Raw genomic sequence first — 20,477 nt, 5'->3', positions numbered from 1 at the left:
TCCTGTAATTCTGACAACTTAGAAACATTACTGCCTCCTTCCATTGAGAAGGGAGTTGGAAGAAGGACAGCTTCAAAAAAATGCAGTTACCTTGGGAATGAAGCTGATCTCCCAGCCATCGAACAAGAAGGGAAAGGGTTCCCATTGTACCTCCACAGTGGTCTCTGTGATCGCTTTGAAGTGCAGCTCTTGTGGAGTGGAGAGTTCTGGAACAGAGGGGGGAAGGCGAGGAAAGTGCTGTGTTAGCTGCACAGGAACTTCAACTGCCTACCTATAGCTCACATCTCTACTTTGCACTGTCTAAGCAAGTTCAATTGTGGAGGAAACTGGATATAATGAGAAAAATCTCTGGATATGTTGAGTAAACTGGGCATGTCTCTTCTCTATTCTGGCTGATTTCCCTGGTGGATTAGATAAAGGCTAGATGTCCAGCACAACAACCTAGGAATGGGTAGAAAAATGGCCTTTCAACTCCAGCAGGTTGTACATCACAGAAAACAGAGTTAACCATGAGAGCCAAATGCTGAAATTTACTCGCAAGGAAGAACTTGAACATACTGTTGTGTTACCATAACTATACTATATTTTGTGGTTGCAAAGTCTACAGTTTAATTATGAGCTTACTATGAAGCACTTCCATTTACCTGTCCTGATTCTACCACCACTTCAGTGGATGATTCCAAGTGCTAGGTATGAGTGGGAGCAATCCACTTTCTCCCCCTGTGCATTAATTTTATATACTTCTACATCATATACTCTTCTGTAATTTCACCCATATTTTTTGCTTTTTTCCCCTAGGTTGAACCTCCACAAACACTGTAACTTGCCTGACAACAGAGTTGCTTTTAATCTTTCTGATTGCTATTTTCTGCACATTTTCTATTTATGCAACTAGTTATGTACAGTGATGAAACCTCTACACAATCTTCTTAATCTGGTCCCGCTATATGACGTAATTTCAGTTTTATTTTTAGTTCCTTTTCTAATTATGCCCAGGAAGGAATTTCCCTTTTTCACAGCAGCTGTATTGTAGGCTTATCACTGACAATGTACCTTTGACAGAATGCCATCACCGATCTTAGCTCCTTAGCTCCTACACATAATTGCAAATTCAAGTCTTCCCTATCTGTTGTTTATACTTTAAAATTTCAAGCATATGCTTAGAACATCTCAGGTGTAATGTGTGAGTCTCCTCTGAGAATGGAAGCCATTGCTTGCTTTCATGTTAACTTAACTAAATGAACTGAACAGATGTCAGGTGAGACCCCTTTTCCCCCCTTCTGCCTTGCCAGCAGTTGTTCTTAGACAAGAAACTCTGAGACAAAAATGTCCTGGAAGTTCTAAAGTGCAACCTAAAGCATTGTGGAATGCTGCAGGCTTACATGAAGAACCATCTATTTTCTTGCTACCGTCTTTCTGGTTCACCCAGATGAAAGCTTGCTTCACAATGGTTCACTCCAAATCACCACTTTTCTTTCTAAGGACAAGGTGCTGAAAGGCTTTTTTGCTTAGGATTGGCAACCTTCCAACAGCCCCTGTAACTATGTTTGAGGTATAGTCAACAGACATGACCATCCTAATCTTGATGTTGTGAAAAGATCTGATGCCAACCTTCCTTGCCACTGTTAAAGCCATCACTGACCACCTCATGCTGATTGCATGCAGCACCTGAGATTACCCATCTTCTTGTGACAGACTGAATTTTTAGTTCTGCATACCCATGTTCATGAGCCTATGTGGCCTGAAATGGAATAAAATGTATGGTGTCTGCCCAGGTCATGAATATTCATATGCTATCTGCATGGACCATTGAGAGTGCTGGAGGGGCAGAGTCACGAGATATATGATTCTCTGCAGGAGGAGGAGGAGAGGAGATTGGAGTTTTGGAGGATCTGAGAGTTGGGGGTTGTGGCGGACAGCCCACATATCACTCCTGTCAGTCATTTTAGAGCTCCAGTGCAGGAGCCTATGATAGGACAGAAAAGGGCAGAGTCAAGGGAACTGGGAGTGCCAGAGAGGCAGTTAGAGGGGAACACAGAGAGAGAGAGAGTTAGGGAAAAGATGGTGAAGTGTTTAGACAGGATAATGGACAGTTGGTTTGTTAGAGAATATTAAAAAGTTAAAAGGAATTAGAAGTACATAGACAGAGAATATATTGAGACCCTGATTAAAGTAACTGAATACAAGCAAGTTTATAAGTAATGAAATGCATGTTTATTGAATGAAAGATAATAGAACATCCATGATTTTCCTTATGCGATTCACTTATTAATCCTGAAATAAACCTTGTTTTATTTGGCAGCAAGGGTGTGAGATTCTTAATTGATATAGTGAGGATAATATCCTCTGGTGGCAGCGAAAAAGTGGAAAAGTACAAGTCTATGATGGAAATGTGTCTCTCGCCACAGTCTATGATGGAAATGTGTCTCTCGCCAGCCTGCAACTTCTCGCTCATCACCAGATGAAGGTTCCCGCTGGTGTCCTCCTGGCTCAGCATGGCTCACAGTCCGATGTGGGATGCCTCTGTGAAGACGGACCCTTGATGGAAATCTGGTTCTCTCCGGGCAGGACCGGTCATCAGCGCAGTCTCCAACCACTTGAAGGTCTCCTCCCAGTCGCTCGACCGCTGGATCCTGCCAGCTTTTCTTTTATGGGTTAGGTCCAATAAAGGGGCCTCTATTTTACTGAAGTTCTGGATAGAGCACCTCTCATAGCTAATTAACCCTAAGAATGATCTGTTCTTCTTTGTTGTTGGTCTAGGCCAGCTACTGATTTCTTTAATCTTCGATGTTAGGGGTTTGATTATGTCTCCCCCATCAATATGGCCTTTTCTTTTTAAACTTGGAGTTACTCAGCTGGCATTTGCTAGCCTTCACTGTTAATCCAGCCTCATGTATTCTTAGTAGCACTTTTTCATTATGGTGTAGGGGATCTGTCCATATCTGACTATAGATCCTTATCTCATTTATGTATGCTACCATGACTTCTCTAAACTTGATCAGGTTCACATGGACCACTCTTTGACCTTCCTCTCCCTCCTCCTGAATTATGTGATTTATTTTAGTCATCTTGGATTTTATTCTAACAGGATTTGCCCAGTTTATTTGCATCATATTCCATTTTATAGATCTCATCCTCAGGACTTTTTCTTCGTGACTGAACGATCTTGCCATGGCATCGGCCACCACCCGACGGGGGTTTCCAATCTTCCAACTTAAAAGGGTTTCTGCCCTGAACATTCCGAGGACTGGGCCACTCAGGCGGGGTGTCTGGGTTTAATAATAATCTGTTCTCTCCTTCCAATGGGGGGGGGTGCCCTCCTCTCCAAAGTCTACCCAGTCACATTCCCTGGGGGGTTCCCCCGTCTGCCATGGGGTCTCTCGATTTCCCTCTGATGCATCTCCCACATCCTCCGTTCCAACCTCTCTCTCCACTCCCTCTCAACCTTCTCTTTCTCTTCCCTTAATTTCTTCTGCCACTCCTTGGTCTCCTTCTCACCCCAGCATGATCGCTTGGGAGTGAGTTTTCTCCTCCTCCATGCATCTACTTCTTCCTTTGGAACCCTTAGCTTTTCTACTTGCCCCGTCCAGGGGTCTTCTATCCATATCCATTCCCAATTACCTGGTAACTCCCCTTTCCCTCCTTTTATATCTCCCAACCCTGCCTCCACTACTTCCCGGCCTTTTTCTCCTGTGCCCACCAATAGAGTCCTGGTTTCCTTAACCTTTAGTTCATTTAAACCCTTCTCTAGGTTCCCCAGGTCTGGTCCAGGTGGTCTTGTCTTCCTGGCTGGGGGAACTGGCGGGGTCTGGCTTTCTTTCTCAGTGGTTGGTGGTAGGGATGGAACTCCCGTGAGAGGGAGGTCTCTCTCTCACCTCTGGTCTCACAAGGGGGATTGCAGTTTGGATGTTTGGGGTGGATAGAGAGAGAGTTGATGGTTGAGGGTGGATGAAGTGGGATGTTTGGTTAAAGTTAAATAAATTGATTGTACCTTCATCACCTTTGTAATGAACTGAAGGATCTTGGGAATTGTAGTCCCATAAAGATGGAGGCAGTTAGGTTCTGTGAAAAATGAGTTAAAAGCAATGCAATGTGTGAGACAGTTTTTTCAGATTTACTGCCTGGTACAGAGAAGCATGGACAGAGATAAGAAGGCAAGGCCAGAGAGAGGTCTAGAGAAGACCAAACAAGAACACTGCTTAATTGGAAGCAAGATAAGGCACCTGTGGATCTCATGTGAAATATGGGTGGAGAGTTGTGTTAAGCTTTCTTGCACTTAATTGGTGGACAGCTAGAAAGTGTCAAGAAGAAGGAGGTCTTAGGACATGTAGAAAAATGATTGCTTGTGTATGCAAAATGTTGATTCATGGCATGTGGAGGAACGCTTGCAGAATGTAAGAAAAAAAAGGTTTGCCTTTTGAAAGAGGAGAAGGGGGAGTGAATAGCCCAGCTTCGAAGCCAAGGTTATTACTTAGCTAGATTTTAGTATTTCTTATTTTAATAAGAAATAGCAGCTTTATTTAACCATTGTAATTTATTTATTTATTTATTTATTTATTTATTTATTTATTTATTTATTTATTTATTTATTTATTTATTTATTTATTTATTTATTTGATTTTTACCCCACCCCTCTATACCATGTCTACTCGTGTGGATATGTCTTATGCTTAATGCTTTTGCACAACAACTGTATTCTAATGAAACTTACTTTATTTTCTTAATAAAAACAAATATTCGTACAGAGGACTGGCCTCTTGAAACAGCAGGGCTTACACTTAAATCAAGTGGAGATTGGAGAAGGTCATTAAGTAGCTACTGTAATTACCAGGTCTTCCTTTGCAGGGCTGTTGTGATATCTAAGTAAGCACAAAGCCAATGCTCATTTATTTGGAAGTAAGCAAAGGTTTCTGTTAAGGTCAAGATAGCCCATGAGGCTTTTGCTATTCACTTCTGAGGCTAAAGGACCTACCTCAGAGATAAAGGTGGTAGTTTTGTGCTCACAGATACTCCTTGTCGAAACATCATTCTTTAGGGAGAGGTGATCGTTATAACCTGTATTAATAAACAACTACTCTTTGGTTCTACTTAAAAATGACACATTGCCTGGACCTCTATTATTAATAATACATAATGTTGATGTAACCAACTGGTGGTAGTGACGCGACATGTAGCCTGTGCCTTTGTCTGATGAAACAACCAAGGGACAGGCAGAAATGTGACAAATTGGTGGAAGAGCGCTGGGATAATAAACAATCCGGTGAAAAATTGAATGGGCTTGAGTTGGAAGGTATTCCTAGCTAGGAGGGGTTAGGATCTGTGGCAAGAAGTGGTTATCCATTAGAGTCTTGTGGAAGACTTAGTTTCGGGGCTTCTGAACCCAGATATGGAGAATCCTAAGATAGTGAAAATACCTACTCAAGAGAAACCATTTACCTCAGGATTTACAGGACCAAGTGGCTAGCTGAAAATCCAGAGCTCTGAGGGAGAAGAGCAGTAGTGGATGGAGTGGAAGTCTAAGTCAGAATAGATCTGAGGTGATAATAAAAGCTAAAAGTAAAGAAAAGCTAAGCATAAAGTTGTTCTTGTGTCTGGAGACAAGAACTTCCCAGACAGGAAAATATTGTGACAAGGGTAGAGGTGGGGATGACTCATCATTTTGACAAGTTATCCCGCTTCATGAGTTGTCAAAAGCTGACAACTCACAAAGCACGAAGTTGTGCCCATGAAGCGACAAATAACAAAGTTGTTCAGCGATTTGTGGGGGGGTTATTTTAAAAAAACATGCCTACCCCCCTTCCAGGCGGTCCTTTGCAAAGATGGCAGCTGTATCTTCCCTAACCTAAATAAAGCCTCAGCTGCCATCTTTGCAAAGAGCAGACAGTCTTCCTTTTTACATGCCGTGGCTGAGAGGCCAGATAAAGACCTTGACTGTGGCAATTAAGGGGGTGTTTGTGGGGAAGGGGGTGAGAGGCTAAGATAGGGAGAGGAAGGGGGTGGGGTGGCTGCCTATTGGCCACAGATCAGCTGAAAGGTGGCCAGTACGCAGAATGGGGTTCTTTTTGGTAATACAGTGGTGCCTCGCTTTACGATTGCCCCATTTAACAACGAAACCGCATTATGATGAACTTTTTGTGATCGCTTTTGTGATAGCAAAACCTTTCCTACAGGGGAATTTCGCTTTGCGATGATCGGTTCCCTGCTTCAGGAACTGATTCTTCGCAAAATGACAATTTTCCAACAGCTGATCAGCGGTTTCAATATGGCCACCGGGTAAACAAAATGGCCCCACGCTGTTTTCTGGGACGGATTCCTTGCTACACAGGCAGCGAAAATGGCTGCCCTATGGAGGATCTTCGCTGGATGGTGAGTTTACAGCCCTTTGGAACACATTAAATGGGTTTTAATGCATTTCAATGGTTTTTTTCTTTTCACATTACGATGTTTTCATTCTGCAGCGATTTCGCTGGAATGAATTAACGTCGTAATGCAAGGCACCACTGTACGAAGGACGAATAAAAATAGGTAACTATCCATCCATATTCGTGGGGGGCTCTGTAACCCATGAATATAAAGGGATGAATATTTAACAAATATTTTTGTAGAAAAAGCGGATCCATTTTAATATTCGTCCCCATCTCTAGTTGTGAGCTTGGGAGCAGCTGCGGCGAGATGCTTGGAAAAGCGCAACCTAGTTATAAGGAAAGCCACTGAAAGAAAGGTCCATTTTGCTCTGGTGAAGGAAAAGCAACAGCCCAGTTTAATAAGAAATTGTATTATTTATGCCCCCCAAGTGAAGTAAAAAGTTGGTTATGGGGGCACAGGTTGAGATCCAAAGTGCTGAGGGAAATGGGAACCCTCAAATTCAAAGTGAAGACGAAACTGAAGGCTCAGTAATAATTGCTGGTGGAGAAAATATCCAAAGCTTCCTCTTCAGAGATCCCTCTTGAACAAGCTAGAGATTTTGAGACTTATAGAAAGATGGTATACTCCAGATTTGCGATTAATTCAGAGCACCTCAGAAGAAAATTTTGATCAATTACAAAGAAACCTGAGGAGTCTTTTGCTCAACTTGGGGCAAGGTTGACTCAGTTTGGTTAAAGCAGAAACATATCACTTCCTTGGAACAAATGAAAAATGTGGTTGGATTGGAACAATTTTATTCAATTTTGCCAGGGGAATTGCATTATCTTGTCAAGGACAAGGATCCTAAAAATGTGCAACAAGTTTCTGAATATGCTGATTCTCTTATTGGGATCAAAGAGCCTCAATTTTCTGAGGTAAAAAATTGGTAGAAAAAGTGTGGGAGGACAGTAAGAAATCTCAATCTTGGTAAAAAATTACTTCAGCCAGGTTCAAGCTGAAGGAAGCCATTTTAAAGTGAAACCCTCATTCCCAGAGCATAGTCCCCAGAAATCAGGTAGTTCTGAAGGAAAAAGTAATAAATTCCTTTATTCTTAACACAGGGTCAGTAAGAAATGTTTTTCCTGTGAAGAAGAGGGACATTTTTGCGCTCAGTGTGAAAATCCTAAAAACCGAAATTTCAGTCAGCCTAAAAAAGTATTTATCCTTCAGCCTTCAGCAGCTGAAGCTACCAGCAGCAACACTGTTGCTAAGGGAACGGACTTGGCAGAGACCCCAGAACTTCCTGAGGCTAAAGTGTTACAGTGTTTTTTTTTAAATCAAGAGAGATTGAGAATTACGTACTAGAAAGCTCTGGGGAAACTATTTTTATTGACAACATAATGTATTTAGGTTTGAGAGATACATGTTCCCAGATAACTACACTCAGACATCATTCCTAAAGAGAATATGTTGGAACAGAACATCAGCCTCCAAGGCATCAGTTCGAACTCTGTAGTTCTGCCCCTGGCTAGAGTGGCAGTGAAGTACCATGCGTAGCCTGGGATATGGAAAGTAGCAGTGTTAGATCAAATCCCAGCTCCTTGTCTGATTGGTTTAGATTTATCTCAGCATATGCAGAGTGTTTTAATGGTAACCCACTCTCAGGGGAGGCAGATTGAAGTCACTGAGGAAAGCGCTGAAACTAGCAATGAAAGACCCATTTTAGGGAAACAACCTGAAATGAGGGAGACAGCTAATTTAGTGCTGTTGAGAAATCCTAAGAGCCTTTATTAAGGAACAGAAAGAAGATCGCTCCTTAACTGAATGCTTCGAATCCCATTCCACTTACCCATGAACATCCAGAGAGGTATTGTGTGGAAAAAGATTTGTTGTACAGAGAGAATGACTCCTCATAGGAGAGGAGAAGGTCCCCGTCAAAGCTGTGAGACTTGCCAAAAACGAGGTATTCCCATTGCCAGTGATCTTGACCCCTTTCCAATGTTTATGTCTGGATCTAGTGGGACCTTTACCCAGAGCGACTAGACAAGGAATAGATTCGTACTATCTATTATAGATTAGGTCACTAGATACCCTGTAGCAGTACTCCTAAGAAATGTAGAGACCAAAACTGTGGCAGATGCCTTAGTAAACTACATGTGCCAAATGGCTTTTGCATCAGAAATAATGACAAAACTTAAGGCATGCTGCATGTGTAAATGCAACGGATCTGTGGCAGTTCACTCCTCTGCATGAAGGTGCTTCTAAGAATAGAGTGGAAGTGTGTTCTCTCTTGCTAAGCTATGGTGCTGATCCTACACTATTGAATTGCCACAATAAAAGTACAAATGAGCTCCAACACCTCAGTTAAAAGAGCAATTGGCATATGAATTCAAAGGTCACTCATTGCTACAGGCTGCAAGGGAATCAGATGTTGCTCATGTGAGATTTGTAAACTCTCTTGAGAGTGTAAACATCAAGCATCCCCCAACTCATGAAACTGCTTTGCATTGTGCTGCTACATCTCCATATCCCAAAAGGAAGCAAGTCTGCGAACTGCTTCTAAGAAAAGGAACCAACATTAAGGAAAAAAAAAAAGATTTCCTAACACCTCTCTATGTGGCATTAGAAAAAGCACACAATGATGCTTTTGAAATAGTTATGAAACATGAAGCAAAGATCAGTGCTTTGGATAACCTTAGTCAGACATCTCTGCACAGAGCAGCACATTGTGGCCATCTGCAGACTTGCTGGTTGTTGTTGAACTCTGGCTGTGATCCATCAATTGTATCACTGCAGGGTTTCACCAACTCTTAGATGGGAAATAAAAGTACTGTATCCAGCAATTATTACAAGAAAGTGTCCCTTTAGGCAATTCAGAAGAAGGTCGACAGCTAGTGGAAGCTGCAAAGGCAGGACATATGGACATGGTTAAAAAGTTATGTACCGTTCAGAATATGGATTGTCGGGATATTGAAGGCCATCAGTCCACACCACTTCACTTTGCTGCAGGATACAATAGAGTGTCTGCAGTTGAATACCTTCTGCAACACGGTGCTGATGTTCATACAAAAGACAAAGATGGTCTTGTTCCTTTGCAGAATACTTGTTCTTATGGACACTATGAAGTGGCTGAACTACTTGGTAAACATGGTGCAATTGTCAATGTAGCTGATTTGTGGAAGTTTACTCCTTTACATAAAGCTGCCCTGTTGACAAACTTAACCTGAAAAAAGCAAGCTGAAAACATCCACTGGACGTTAAAGTGCCAGGTAGCCTTCGATTGTCTGAGGAGAGCGCTGGCTTCGAAACCAGTCCTTGTTGCGTCAGACTTTGACCGTGAGTTCCTCATCTACACGGATGCATCAAATGTGGGACTGGGAGCCGTGTTGAGCCAACCCAACAACAGTGAAAATCTGCACCCGGTGATGTACATCAGCAAGAAACTTAGTGTCAGGTGAGAAACACTTGTCCACAATAGAAAGATAGTGTCTAGCTATTGTATGGACACTGCAAAATCTGAAGCCATACATTTTTAGGAGAAGATTTGTCTTGTGCACCAACCTGATTAAGGGGGTATAGTACCATCCATAGAGCAGATCCAGCTCTGTCCCTCAACATAAGTACAAAGATGAGTAGCTCAGCATCTACACCCTCAGTTGGCTTTCTTACTCTGTAGTGGTAGACCTGATCCTGGCTGGAGGAGAGGGTAGTAATGACAAAGCTAGAGAGCACGGGAAGGGCTAAGCATCCTCATGCTTCTTCTATGCTCCACATCTCTCCATCTTGTTATTTTATACTAAAGCATTTCTCCTGTATGGACCTGAAAATCTACCCTTTGGACCCTCTGGCTTACCCCAAGACTCTGAAATAAAAAATGGCATGTTTGGGTGCAGAACTATTGGGTAATACGTACGGGTGGCCACCTTGACACTGACAGGGACACTGATCACATCACTGATGACTGCAAAGACGCTGAGGTTGTATGGCAGGCCTGGCTCCAGCTCCTTGATACTGACACTGCTCCAGTCCCCAGGAACTCGTTGCTGGAGCTGCAGGCCTCCAGGCACTGCTGGCTGGTAGGAAATCACATATTCAGTCACAGCCATTGGCCCCTCCCATTCGAGGTCAATTGACCTGTCACTGATGGCGGTCACTCGCAGACTGCTGGGTGAAGCAACTAGAAGAAGATACAAGATTCAAAGTATGAGATAGGGCGGCTCCTCATTCTCTCCAAGCAGCAATGCACCCTTGAATTATGCATGTGGTTGTCCCTTCTTAGCCTACTGCAATGGGAAGACATACGTAATAGGGAACAGGTTGTATTGGCTGTTGCTTGCAAGTAAAGATTAGGTTGCACAGGATATTTCATGAAGTATTACTATAACAGATCTGGCTTTGCCTCCACTTATTTGGCAGAACAAGCCAATCACTGTTCTCAACTAATGTACCTCTATATGACATTTGTGTTTTTAAGCATGATTGTTGTGTTTCACTGGACTACAAGAAACTTATTTCCAGTTTCAAATTACCTTTGGCTGCTTTAGGAATTATGCTGTTGCTTTTATGATGCGAACATTCAGAATTTTTGCAGCCCAAATTCTACATGAATTGCAATAATACATACAGTACGAATCACTCTGATACTACTGCATACTGATTCCCTATTTTATAAATGGAAGATTATCAATACCATGACAAGGAAAGTAGAACCTTAGAAGCTATGTAAGAAACATTTTCATGTTCAGTGCTCTTAAGTATAGCAGAATCTTATCTGAGGAAAAATCAAAGAGAATTCTGGAATAGCCATTCCATGAGAATTGGATTGGATGGGATACAGAATGATATTTGTGGGATTTGACATGTTAATTTATTTAAGCCACTGCAGCAATAATTATCCATGATGATGGCCCACAAGATCTGCAGTCCTACAATGAACAGAGCAAGGTCAATTGGAACTGCTAAATGTCAACTTGAGCGCAAGTTTCTCAGATCTTTTTCTCAGAAAATTTGTGATAATTTTATTTCACTTGCTGGCTTTAAAAAGGCACTTTGCAGATTTTTCTTTGAATTTCTTTGAATGCCCAACGATCCTTTAGGGGACTGTGAGCATCACAAATCCCAACCTCCTCCTCCTCGTCCTTCTTTCTTTTCTGGTGTTGGACGCCATTTTTTCTCCCACAATACCATGGACATATGCTAGACCCAAGTCATTGTGGAAGGTGCAAAATGGTGGCAGTGGTAGCAAAAAGAAATCTGTAGGGTTAAACTGGATTTAAGGAGGAGACAAGGAAGTCTGTGAGTTTTTTTCTTTTTAGAAAACCTTTGGCACAACAAGGATTATCTCTAACAAGCAGAAGGTGTTTGGGATTTTAAGATCTTGCATGTGCAGCCTACTGAAAATAAGAAGCTGGGGGACCGTGTCTCTCTTGATTCTACCTTACGTGTGTAGGAAGACAAATATCAAGTACTGAACACCGCAGCTTTTTAATTAGGCAAAGCAAATTACTCCTTTTGCACTAACAGCTAAATTTATAGCCATGCTACTGAGCTAGCTCACAGTGTGGCCTCTTATACTGTATCTTTATTCCCTCTTGAAATGACACATTGGCCCAGTGTTACTTCATAAGAACAAATGAACATCCAGAATTGTCTACTCCAACATGGGCCTAAACACAACAACAATCTTCCTTCACCCTCAAGAGTTCTCTCTGTGCTTTCCCTGTGCTTCTAATGCTACTTCTGGAGTGAATACAATAATATCACATAACTATAGATGTACAGAAAACTAGTATTATCACTAGAGATGGGGGTATTTGTATATAAATATCCCCGCACAGGTGGAGATAATGAGGGTCCGGCCCCATGGGGCCAGATGGTCCACTCACCAATGAGAGACAAGCCTCCCTGCCAGGTCAAAGAGTGGCTTGGTGATCGCAATCTCCGGAGCGATAGGACGGCAGTGCAGACCCGCAGAATTAGTGCATCAGTGAGTGGACCACCCAGCCCCATAGGGCCAGATCCTCATTATCTCTACTTGTGTGAGGGTATTTGTATATGAATATGAATACTCCTATCTCTAATTATCACCAGTATCTGACAAACTTGTTCACTCTTTCACCCCAGCCCCAAAATAAGTAGCAGTTCTATTCTTTAAATCTTTCTTTGCCATTAAGAGATCTGACTTAACGCAATTCTACTCATTTCTATTCAGATGTGAAGCCTATTAGTGCAACAAAGGGCCTGTCCAGAAAAGGGAGTGGTCTGGTTCATGCTTAAAAAGTTCTTATTTTCAGTTTATTTATTTATTTATTTATTTATTTATTTATTTATTTATTTATTTATTTATTTATTTATTTATTTATTTATTTATTTATTTATTTAATTTATATCCCGCCTATCTAGTCGCGGTGGACTATTTTATCTCTCACTTGAGCTATCCCCCTGTTCACACTGAAAATGGGCCACATAAGTATTTGAATTGCTGGTTTACTGAACCTGCCCGGACAGGTTCTTACTCTCAAAAATGCCTCATTGTCTTTTGATAAACTTCATGGCCATTGGTTTAGTTAAAGTATCCTTGTATTTGCTTAAATGAGCATTTTTAAGGTAAGCACAGAAGGGTCCGGCCCTCTGGGGTTGGACCATCCACTCACACATCCGCTGCCAGCCCTGGCCCTGCTCTTCCTTCCAATTGCTCTGGAGTGCCCAGTTCGTTAGCCATTCCTGGCAGAAGGAGGGAAGACAAGTCTCCGTGCAAGGCTGACAAATACCTCCCTCTCTAATTATAACCTTTCTAAAGAATGATTATGAATATTCCAAGTACTCTGAGTTTACAAGAGGGGTAGGCAAAGTGTGCCCTGAGAGATATTGCAGACCAGTGGTCCCCAACCTTGGGCCTCCAGATGTTCTTGGACTTCAACTCCCAGAAATCCTGGCCTGCAGAGGTGATGGTGAAGGCTTCTGGGAGTTGTAGTCCAAGAACATCTGGAGGCCCAAGGTTGGGGACCACTGTTGTAGACTACAACTCCCATCAGCTGCGAGTAGCTTTGACAGTGTGGAGGAATGCAAGGAGTTGCAGCCCCATGATCGCTAGAGGGCCTCACATTTCCAGCTCCTGCTTTTCAGCTGAAAACCTGGAGGCAGATGGGCTCCTGAGGACACAGCAGAGCAAGGAAGGAGTAGTGTTTGACAGGTACCTGATGTGAACAGTAAGTGAAATTGTAAAAAAATAAAGAACAAATGGTTTGGTTCATTCAGGGTACATCTGCGCATGTGCCCTCGCCGCCATCTACTGGAGGACTGCCACGAACACGGAAATTTACCTGTATAGAAAAACCCTGCTTTGGCCCCCTGCTTGACCGCCAATAAAATAGCCGCAAGGGGTTTTATGACCTTATTTGGTGAAATTCCAAGACTGTGAGCTCATTACAAGACAGCCCTTTATAATCTTGTGTATTATCCTGTTTTCGGCAGAGACCCTGGTTTTTTTCTTACTGGGGATCTCTCCAATTCTGCAGAATTGTAAATAAACTCTTCCGAACGGAGCATATTTGCCTTTTGGCTGGGGATTGTTAGGGGTTATAGGGAGTATTTCCCCTACAGCCGGTTAACAAAATGAGGGCATGGCCAGTGTGTGATTTACCTGGGTTGTGTGAATGGGAATATGATAATTTTAATGTGCAACACATACTGTATTGGGTTTTTTTTACTTTACAATTTGTTTCCTTTACAAATTCCCACAGATCTTGACTTGTGCAGTAGTCTTAAGGTGCTGCAAGTCTTGCTGATCTCTTGTTGGTTCACAGAGCTGTTGCAATCTGCCATGAGAACTGTGGAGGAAGTTTTTAAAAATGGCTAAGGGCCTAATAAAACAATTATTTTCTAACTTTTTTGCAGTTGCATTTAAATAGCAATTTCTCAACAGTGTTCAAAATGCCTCTCACATGCTACTCTAATAATCCTTACAATAACCTTGGAAAAACAGACAGATGATTGTCCCTCATTGCTGATTAGGGACTGAGCCTTTGCAAAAGCCATTTAGTAACTGCAAAGTTAAAACATTAACATAGGTAATTCAGCAGCTTGGAGATTTTCTGACTGTTACTCTTAGCCTGCAGACCTGTCCACCTTTTAACTGGAAATATGATCCACTAAATTCAGTGAGAAGTCACCATGGGGTGGTGCATAGGATCATTACACGCAGGATGACACTGGAAGAGCCTGCAAAAATTAAAATGGGCAAGGAGAAGCATTTCTCACTCAACAGCAGGATTACATTTGCGGGCTCTGTCCAGGACTCATATTCGAAGTGACACAATTGCCTCAATATAAAGGTAGCAATAGACTAGGACGTTTAACTTGCTCTTATGCTCTCAATAACAAACAAGGCAGAAATGAAATGGTACAGTTTTTCATGACATGGAGGCAAGTGTTATTTTCAGGTGTCTTGAGTGCTGTTGCAGGGACCAATTGAAAACCAAGTAGTACTCCAGCCATATGCCTCACAGAGGCCTAGTTCTTTTTGAGGTTGGAAGCCCAAATCTGTGCTATACCACCTCAAAGGCAAGCGGGAACCTAGGTCACACAATGGAATGTCCCTTCTTTTCCATGCCATCTCACCCAACATTTTTTCTAGACTACAACAGGATTTTTGAAATAAGAGAATGTGCTTGTATGAAATACATTGTCATCTGAGTCCTCACCTTCACTCTGAAGTGGTACACCCAAAAATAGGTCTATCTCTTCACTAAGAGTACTAGGCTGTAGTAACAAGCCATATCTTTGAAAAGGATATGTAAAATTAGATTTTATCACAAGGAGGGCTCAGATTATATTTTTAGGAGAATCCTGCTCATTATAAGGAGCCTGCCTACCCCTCAACCGGGCCAGTATGGCCAATGTATGGATGAAATTGCTGAAATCAGACAATGCATGTTGTCAACTGGAAACATGACATGGGTAGGACTGGGGTGGGAGACGTATGTATTCTGATTCGTCCCTATGATGGCACACTTTGTCAAAATTCAACAGGGGAGGCAAAAGTAGCTAGGAAGAAGAAAACGGGAAGCTCTTTCTGGCCAATTCTTCATTCCTTGCATTCTTTAAGAGGTGGGCATTTCACTTAGTAAAGTGATGAAATCGCTTTGAGTTAGGCCAGAGTGCCTTCCCACTTTACTGATTATCATCCCTCATCTCACACAAGCCTGTTATTTAAAGTAAGAAATCCCAAACAGCTCTTTTATCCTATTCCTCAAATAGCCTTCTTCAGGAGACAGAAGTAGAAAAGCACTTTAGATAATGGTTGCTAATGCTCTTCTGGAAAAAAGAAGGCAGGGGAAAAAAAGAGAGGGGCAGAGACAAGGGCACATTGTGACTTAACAGAAAGACTGCAAGAGTCTGAAGCAGGCCCAATCCTGCCCACAGTAGGGTTGCCAGATACATATGTACGAAAAGGAGGACATAAAAAGCCAAAGAGGAGGACAAAGGAGGACATATTGGGGGGGGGGGCTCTGTTCACGGGGTAGGTGGTGGGTGGGGGGCATGTCACTTTTGGAATTAGGTATTGGGGAGAATAGCTCTTTGATCATGGGGCAATACCATAACCATTCAACCTACTCAGTCTTGAAAGGTCAAGACTGGGAAAGTTACATTTTTTTGGACTACAAAACTCAGAATCCACTGGCCACTGTGTTTTCGTGTTTTTAAAAATGTTTAAAAATAAAAACAAAACAAAACAAATCTACATATACACTTACTGGGCTCCCAGGACCAATGGAGACAATCTATTCCTTCCTTTAATGGAGACCCATCCCCCTTGTTTTAGTTATTGATTTTTTTTATTTTAAAAAAAGCATAATAAAGTGAAATAAAAAGTTAAAAGTTGTGTGACAGATTTGAAACACTTTATAAAAACTAGGAAAAAAACAGAAGGCGTGGATTTCTCTCAGCTTGAGAAATGCAAAGGGTGGAGAAAATGGATTTGCAGACAGACAGACACACACACACAAAGCCATTTTCTCCACCCTTTGCAATTTCTCAAGCTGAGAGACATCAGCTTGTGTGTGTGTGTATGTTCCAACTCCCACAAGCATAGGGGATAACTCTGCATATGCTCCTGGACCTGGAAACACACTCTGCACATGCCCCAGGGTTGGGGGGGTCATCAGGGCAGAAGGGGGGAAGATAAAAGTGCCTCCTGTTCTCCAGCTTTAGGAGGAACCGGACTGGCCCCTATTTCCCTGGCTTTGAATTGCCACCCCCTCCAAACCCCAGACCAGCTTCCCCCCCAGCAGGCAAGCAAGTGCACTCACTTCACTCCAGTCCAGGTTTCTGTCCATCCATCCATCTCTCGCGCACCTTCCTGCCTTAGGCAGAAGCAGCCATCCACAAGCCGGGGATTGATTACCCAGGGCTGCAGCCCTAAACAATCAAGCCACCTTAACTCTGATCTCACTGAAAGAACCGGAGGATTTACAAGAGCCGCAACCAAGGCAGTAACAGGGAGAGGTTCTGCTGCAAGGGGTGGGGGAGGGGAGGGCTGGGGTGGGCTGGGGTGGAGATACAAAAGCCGGACATTTTGAAGTTTTTAGTCTTGCCTGCCGGATGGAGGACATGATCCTGAAAAGTAGGACATGTCCTCCTTTTGCCGGACGTCTGGCAACCCTAGTCCACAGTGACTCTTGGAACCTTCAAGCCAAACCCAGAGGGTTGACAGCCTACTCTGCCTACTCTGAATATGTGCAGACAGACTTCCCTCTTTTTAAGCATCACTTAATCCTTGTTAGGGATGTAAATCTTTGCATCTGAAGACAAGGAAATGCAACATTCTTCTCCTTGCCAGTGTATATAGTGGGGAGTTTTGGGCTGCTACTGCCAGAGTTCTTGCATTGGCAAGAATGAGTTTTTGTGCAAAATTGCCTTTTTTTGCACAAAAGAAACCCAGTTTGTTCAAAGTTGTATAAAATTATTAAAGAGTCATCTTTATTTTGGTTGTTTTGTGCAAGAATTTAGAGCACTGAGGGGTTTTTGCATATTTCTTGAACAGTCCTAGCCTTCCTACATTAGGATTTCACTTCTCAGAGGGAAAAGGGACTAGAGACATATCACACAAATTACAGTAAACTTAAAGGGGGAAAAGCACTTTGTCTTATCCTTAGCTAGAGGCAAGGAATTTTGTGCAGCTCTAAAACATCATAATGTCTTGTCATGTCCAGGCAGCCTAAATCAGTAAGAACCAGACATTCAGCAGGTATTATTTCCATCCCACATATCTAAGGGTCAAACTAGACAATACAGATATCAGAAGCTTCTTTGAGAAGGAAAATACCCTAATAATACAAGTTTGCTTCAATCCACATTTGGCAAATTAGCCTTATTTATTTTTTTAACAGGTCGTCTCAGAGGCAGCACAAGTCCCTTTGCAAGTATGTTGTCTCAAACGCTATATCACTGAAAGATTTGTATGAGTTGGGGGATATCATAAGCGGAAGAAATACCGTATTTTTCACTCTATAAGACGCACTCCCCCCAAAGACTTATGGAGTGAAGCTGGCGATTTTGCCCCCACTGGCCCCGTGGGGGGTGGAGGGAGCCCCCCAAGGGCCCGAGTCTGCCTTCCAGAACCCTTGGGAGGTTCCACCCACCCCCACAGGGCCAGCAGGGGTGAAATTGCCAGCTTCCAGGACCCTTTTGAGGCCTGGAAAGCCTCAAAAGGGTCCTGGAAGCTGGTGATTTCACTCCCACTGGCCCCATGGGGGTGTGGGGGAGCCTCCCAAGGGCCTGAGTTACTGCCTTCCAGGATCCTTGGGAGGCTCTCCCCACCCCTCCACAGGGCCAGCGGGGGCAAAATTGCCACCTTCCAGGACTCTCTTGAGGCTTGGGAAGCTTCAGAAGAGTCCCTGAAGGTGGTGATTTTGCCCCCTCTGGCTCCACGGGGGGCAGGGTGAGCCTCCAAAGGGTTCTACAGTGTGTTCCATAAGACAGACCTCTCCATAAGGCTCACCAAATTTTTAGGAGAAGAAAAAAAATAATCTGGGAATTTTGGCCTAATGGGCCAGCAGGGGTGAGGGTGGGGGAAGCCTCCAAAGGGTCCGAGAGTGCCTTCCAGGTCTTGGACCCTTTGGAGGCTTCCCCCACCCTCACCCCTGCTGGCCCAGCAGGCCAAAATTCCCAGATTATTTTTTCCTGTTTTCTTCTCCTAAAATTTTGGTGCGTCTTATGGAGAGGTGCATCTTATGGAGTGAAAAATTTTACTCATTTTCCTGACCGTGTAATTTGATCCTTGGTTTAAGTATAAGGGTTTTTAGGTCAGATGCTATGACTGTGGCAATGATAAGCACTTCTGCATTCAGGAATTAAATCCAAAAAGGCTTAAAATTCTTAATATGAGTAAGAAGACAGTGTTTTCAATATTTGGGATTAGTCTTTGTACATTACTAGAAGAGTGCTTCTGAACCAGTATGAAATGTTTTTTCCCATCACAGAACCGCAGCTAGCTCTCACAAACACAGGGGTCAGGGAGCAGGAATGCCAAAACAGTGGGCATGAGCCTTCATTTGTTTTATAACCAATTTGATTTGTAACTCATTTAGTTTGTTTGCTGAATCTTGAAATGTTGGAAGCAATCTTTAGCTTTAGATATATGTAGCAACATATGCACTTAACACCACATAAAATCCTTTGATCTCGAGTGTAGTAGGCAAAGTCTCTTTTTAAATTAAGCCCCTACCCTTCACTCTTGATTTTGGTGAGGGCAGTGGCTAGATGTGGCTGATATTGGTCTCACGGGCTGAGAGAGGATTTATGGAGAATATACAGCATATACATTTTCTTTGCTCCTAAGTTGCAGAAGTTTACCTGAGCTATGGGCTTATTCAGGAATTGCATGGTTCTCTAAAGCCCTGTAAATTGGCCATTGTGCTTTTGGACAACAAAGTCAAGCCCAAATAGGTTTTCAAGACTTGAATGAAAAAAAGATGATATCTTGAGGAGCCAGCTGAAATCTCACAGAAAATGTAAGGTACTGTTTGACAACCATGAACATCAAGCCCATCATGGATCATCAAGAATAGTATCATGGCGCTAGAAAAGCTGTTAGGGCTCAGGTGTAATCCTAAATGCATATAACTGTTTTTGCTCACCCTGTTCCTTTCATTAGCCACACTTCTCCCTTCACTTTGTTTTCTCTATTGTTTTTCTAGCTGTCAAGATTTAGACCACAGGGAAGAAGAACATTTCTCTCTCTCTCCCCCGCCCCCCCATGTTATGCTATAAAGAAAGCACTGTGTACATTACTGGTACTATGAATAACAATTATAATCCTTACATTGCACCGCCCAGAAACATGTTTCTGCTGAACTACATTTATGATATGCAGGGTTTCCCACACAATTTCACATCTAATTCTATCTAGCTAGAGTGAGAGTTTTGTCTGATTAAGCCTCATTTTGAGTGCACTGAAGTCTCCTTGCATGTCTTATACTTATGAGTTAAATATCTGTATTTAAGGCTGGAAATTTTAACTGATTTCATCAATATAGCAAAATCTTCAATAAAAGTGTGAGATTAACTTGCAGCCCCATTGAGTGAATATGGCCACTGCCAATTAAAACTTATTAACCTAGGTAAGCTTAATTTGATTAATCAAAAGGTCATTTTTAACTTGTGATGGCAACACTCAGTTAATGGAGCTGCAAGTTTAACCCACACTCATATGCTGAGGCTCTTTCCGTATGTTTCTATAATAGAGACATTAAAATACTGAAAAGTGTCTTCCTTTCTATTGATGAGTGTTATCTCTTGTTCATTGAATCTTAAGTTATCATACACCTTCAGATCCTCAGTATCAAAGTACAGCTGATACGTAAAGGCACTTAAATACATCAATTAATTTGAAAAAAGGCAGATGCTTGATGAAATAAAAATTCTTCCATCATTTAATAGCCACACAACCCCTGAGGATTTCATAGATAAAGATATACACTCTTCTGCACATACTTTAAAACTCTTTCTCCCATTCCCAGGATCACAGTTGCAGCCCCTCCACTATTTTGCATTGTTGAAGGTGCTTTTCCCCTGCCATTCATGTATAGTACAAGAGCCTCCCCACACTAGGGAAGAACGGCCAGTCTATT

At 42.5% G+C, this 20,477-nt stretch overlaps 1 protein-coding gene and 1 pseudogene across 10 annotated transcripts in view; one reads left to right on the top strand and one right to left on the bottom strand.

Annotated features, from left to right (window-relative positions):
• Positions 1–20,477, bottom strand: part of TNR (tenascin R) — a 618,967-nt gene that overhangs the window by 108,862 nt on the left and 489,628 nt on the right. For 7 of the 10 annotated variants that reach the window (XM_072998215.2, XM_072998216.2, XM_072998217.2 and 4 more), the window contains 2 exons: positions 10,259–10,522; positions 91–206 (listed from right to left, as the gene is read on the bottom strand). In XM_072998215.2, coding sequence (XP_072854316.2) covers positions 91–206; positions 10,259–10,522 — 380 coding nt within the window. The remainder of the gene's footprint in view (positions 1–90; positions 207–10,258; positions 10,523–20,477) is intronic. The other 3 variants (XM_078392396.1, XM_078392398.1, XM_078392400.1) reach the window with 1 other exon arrangement.
• Positions 7,895–9,572, top strand: LOC140706424 (poly [ADP-ribose] polymerase tankyrase-2 pseudogene; annotated as a pseudogene).

The sequence above is a fragment of the Pogona vitticeps genome, chromosome 4 (genome assembly GCF_051106095.1).
Source record: "Pogona vitticeps strain Pit_001003342236 chromosome 4, PviZW2.1, whole genome shotgun sequence".
Taxonomy (NCBI): domain Eukaryota; kingdom Metazoa; phylum Chordata; class Lepidosauria; order Squamata; family Agamidae; genus Pogona; species Pogona vitticeps.
This window is presented reverse-complemented; position numbering and strand designations above follow the sequence as displayed.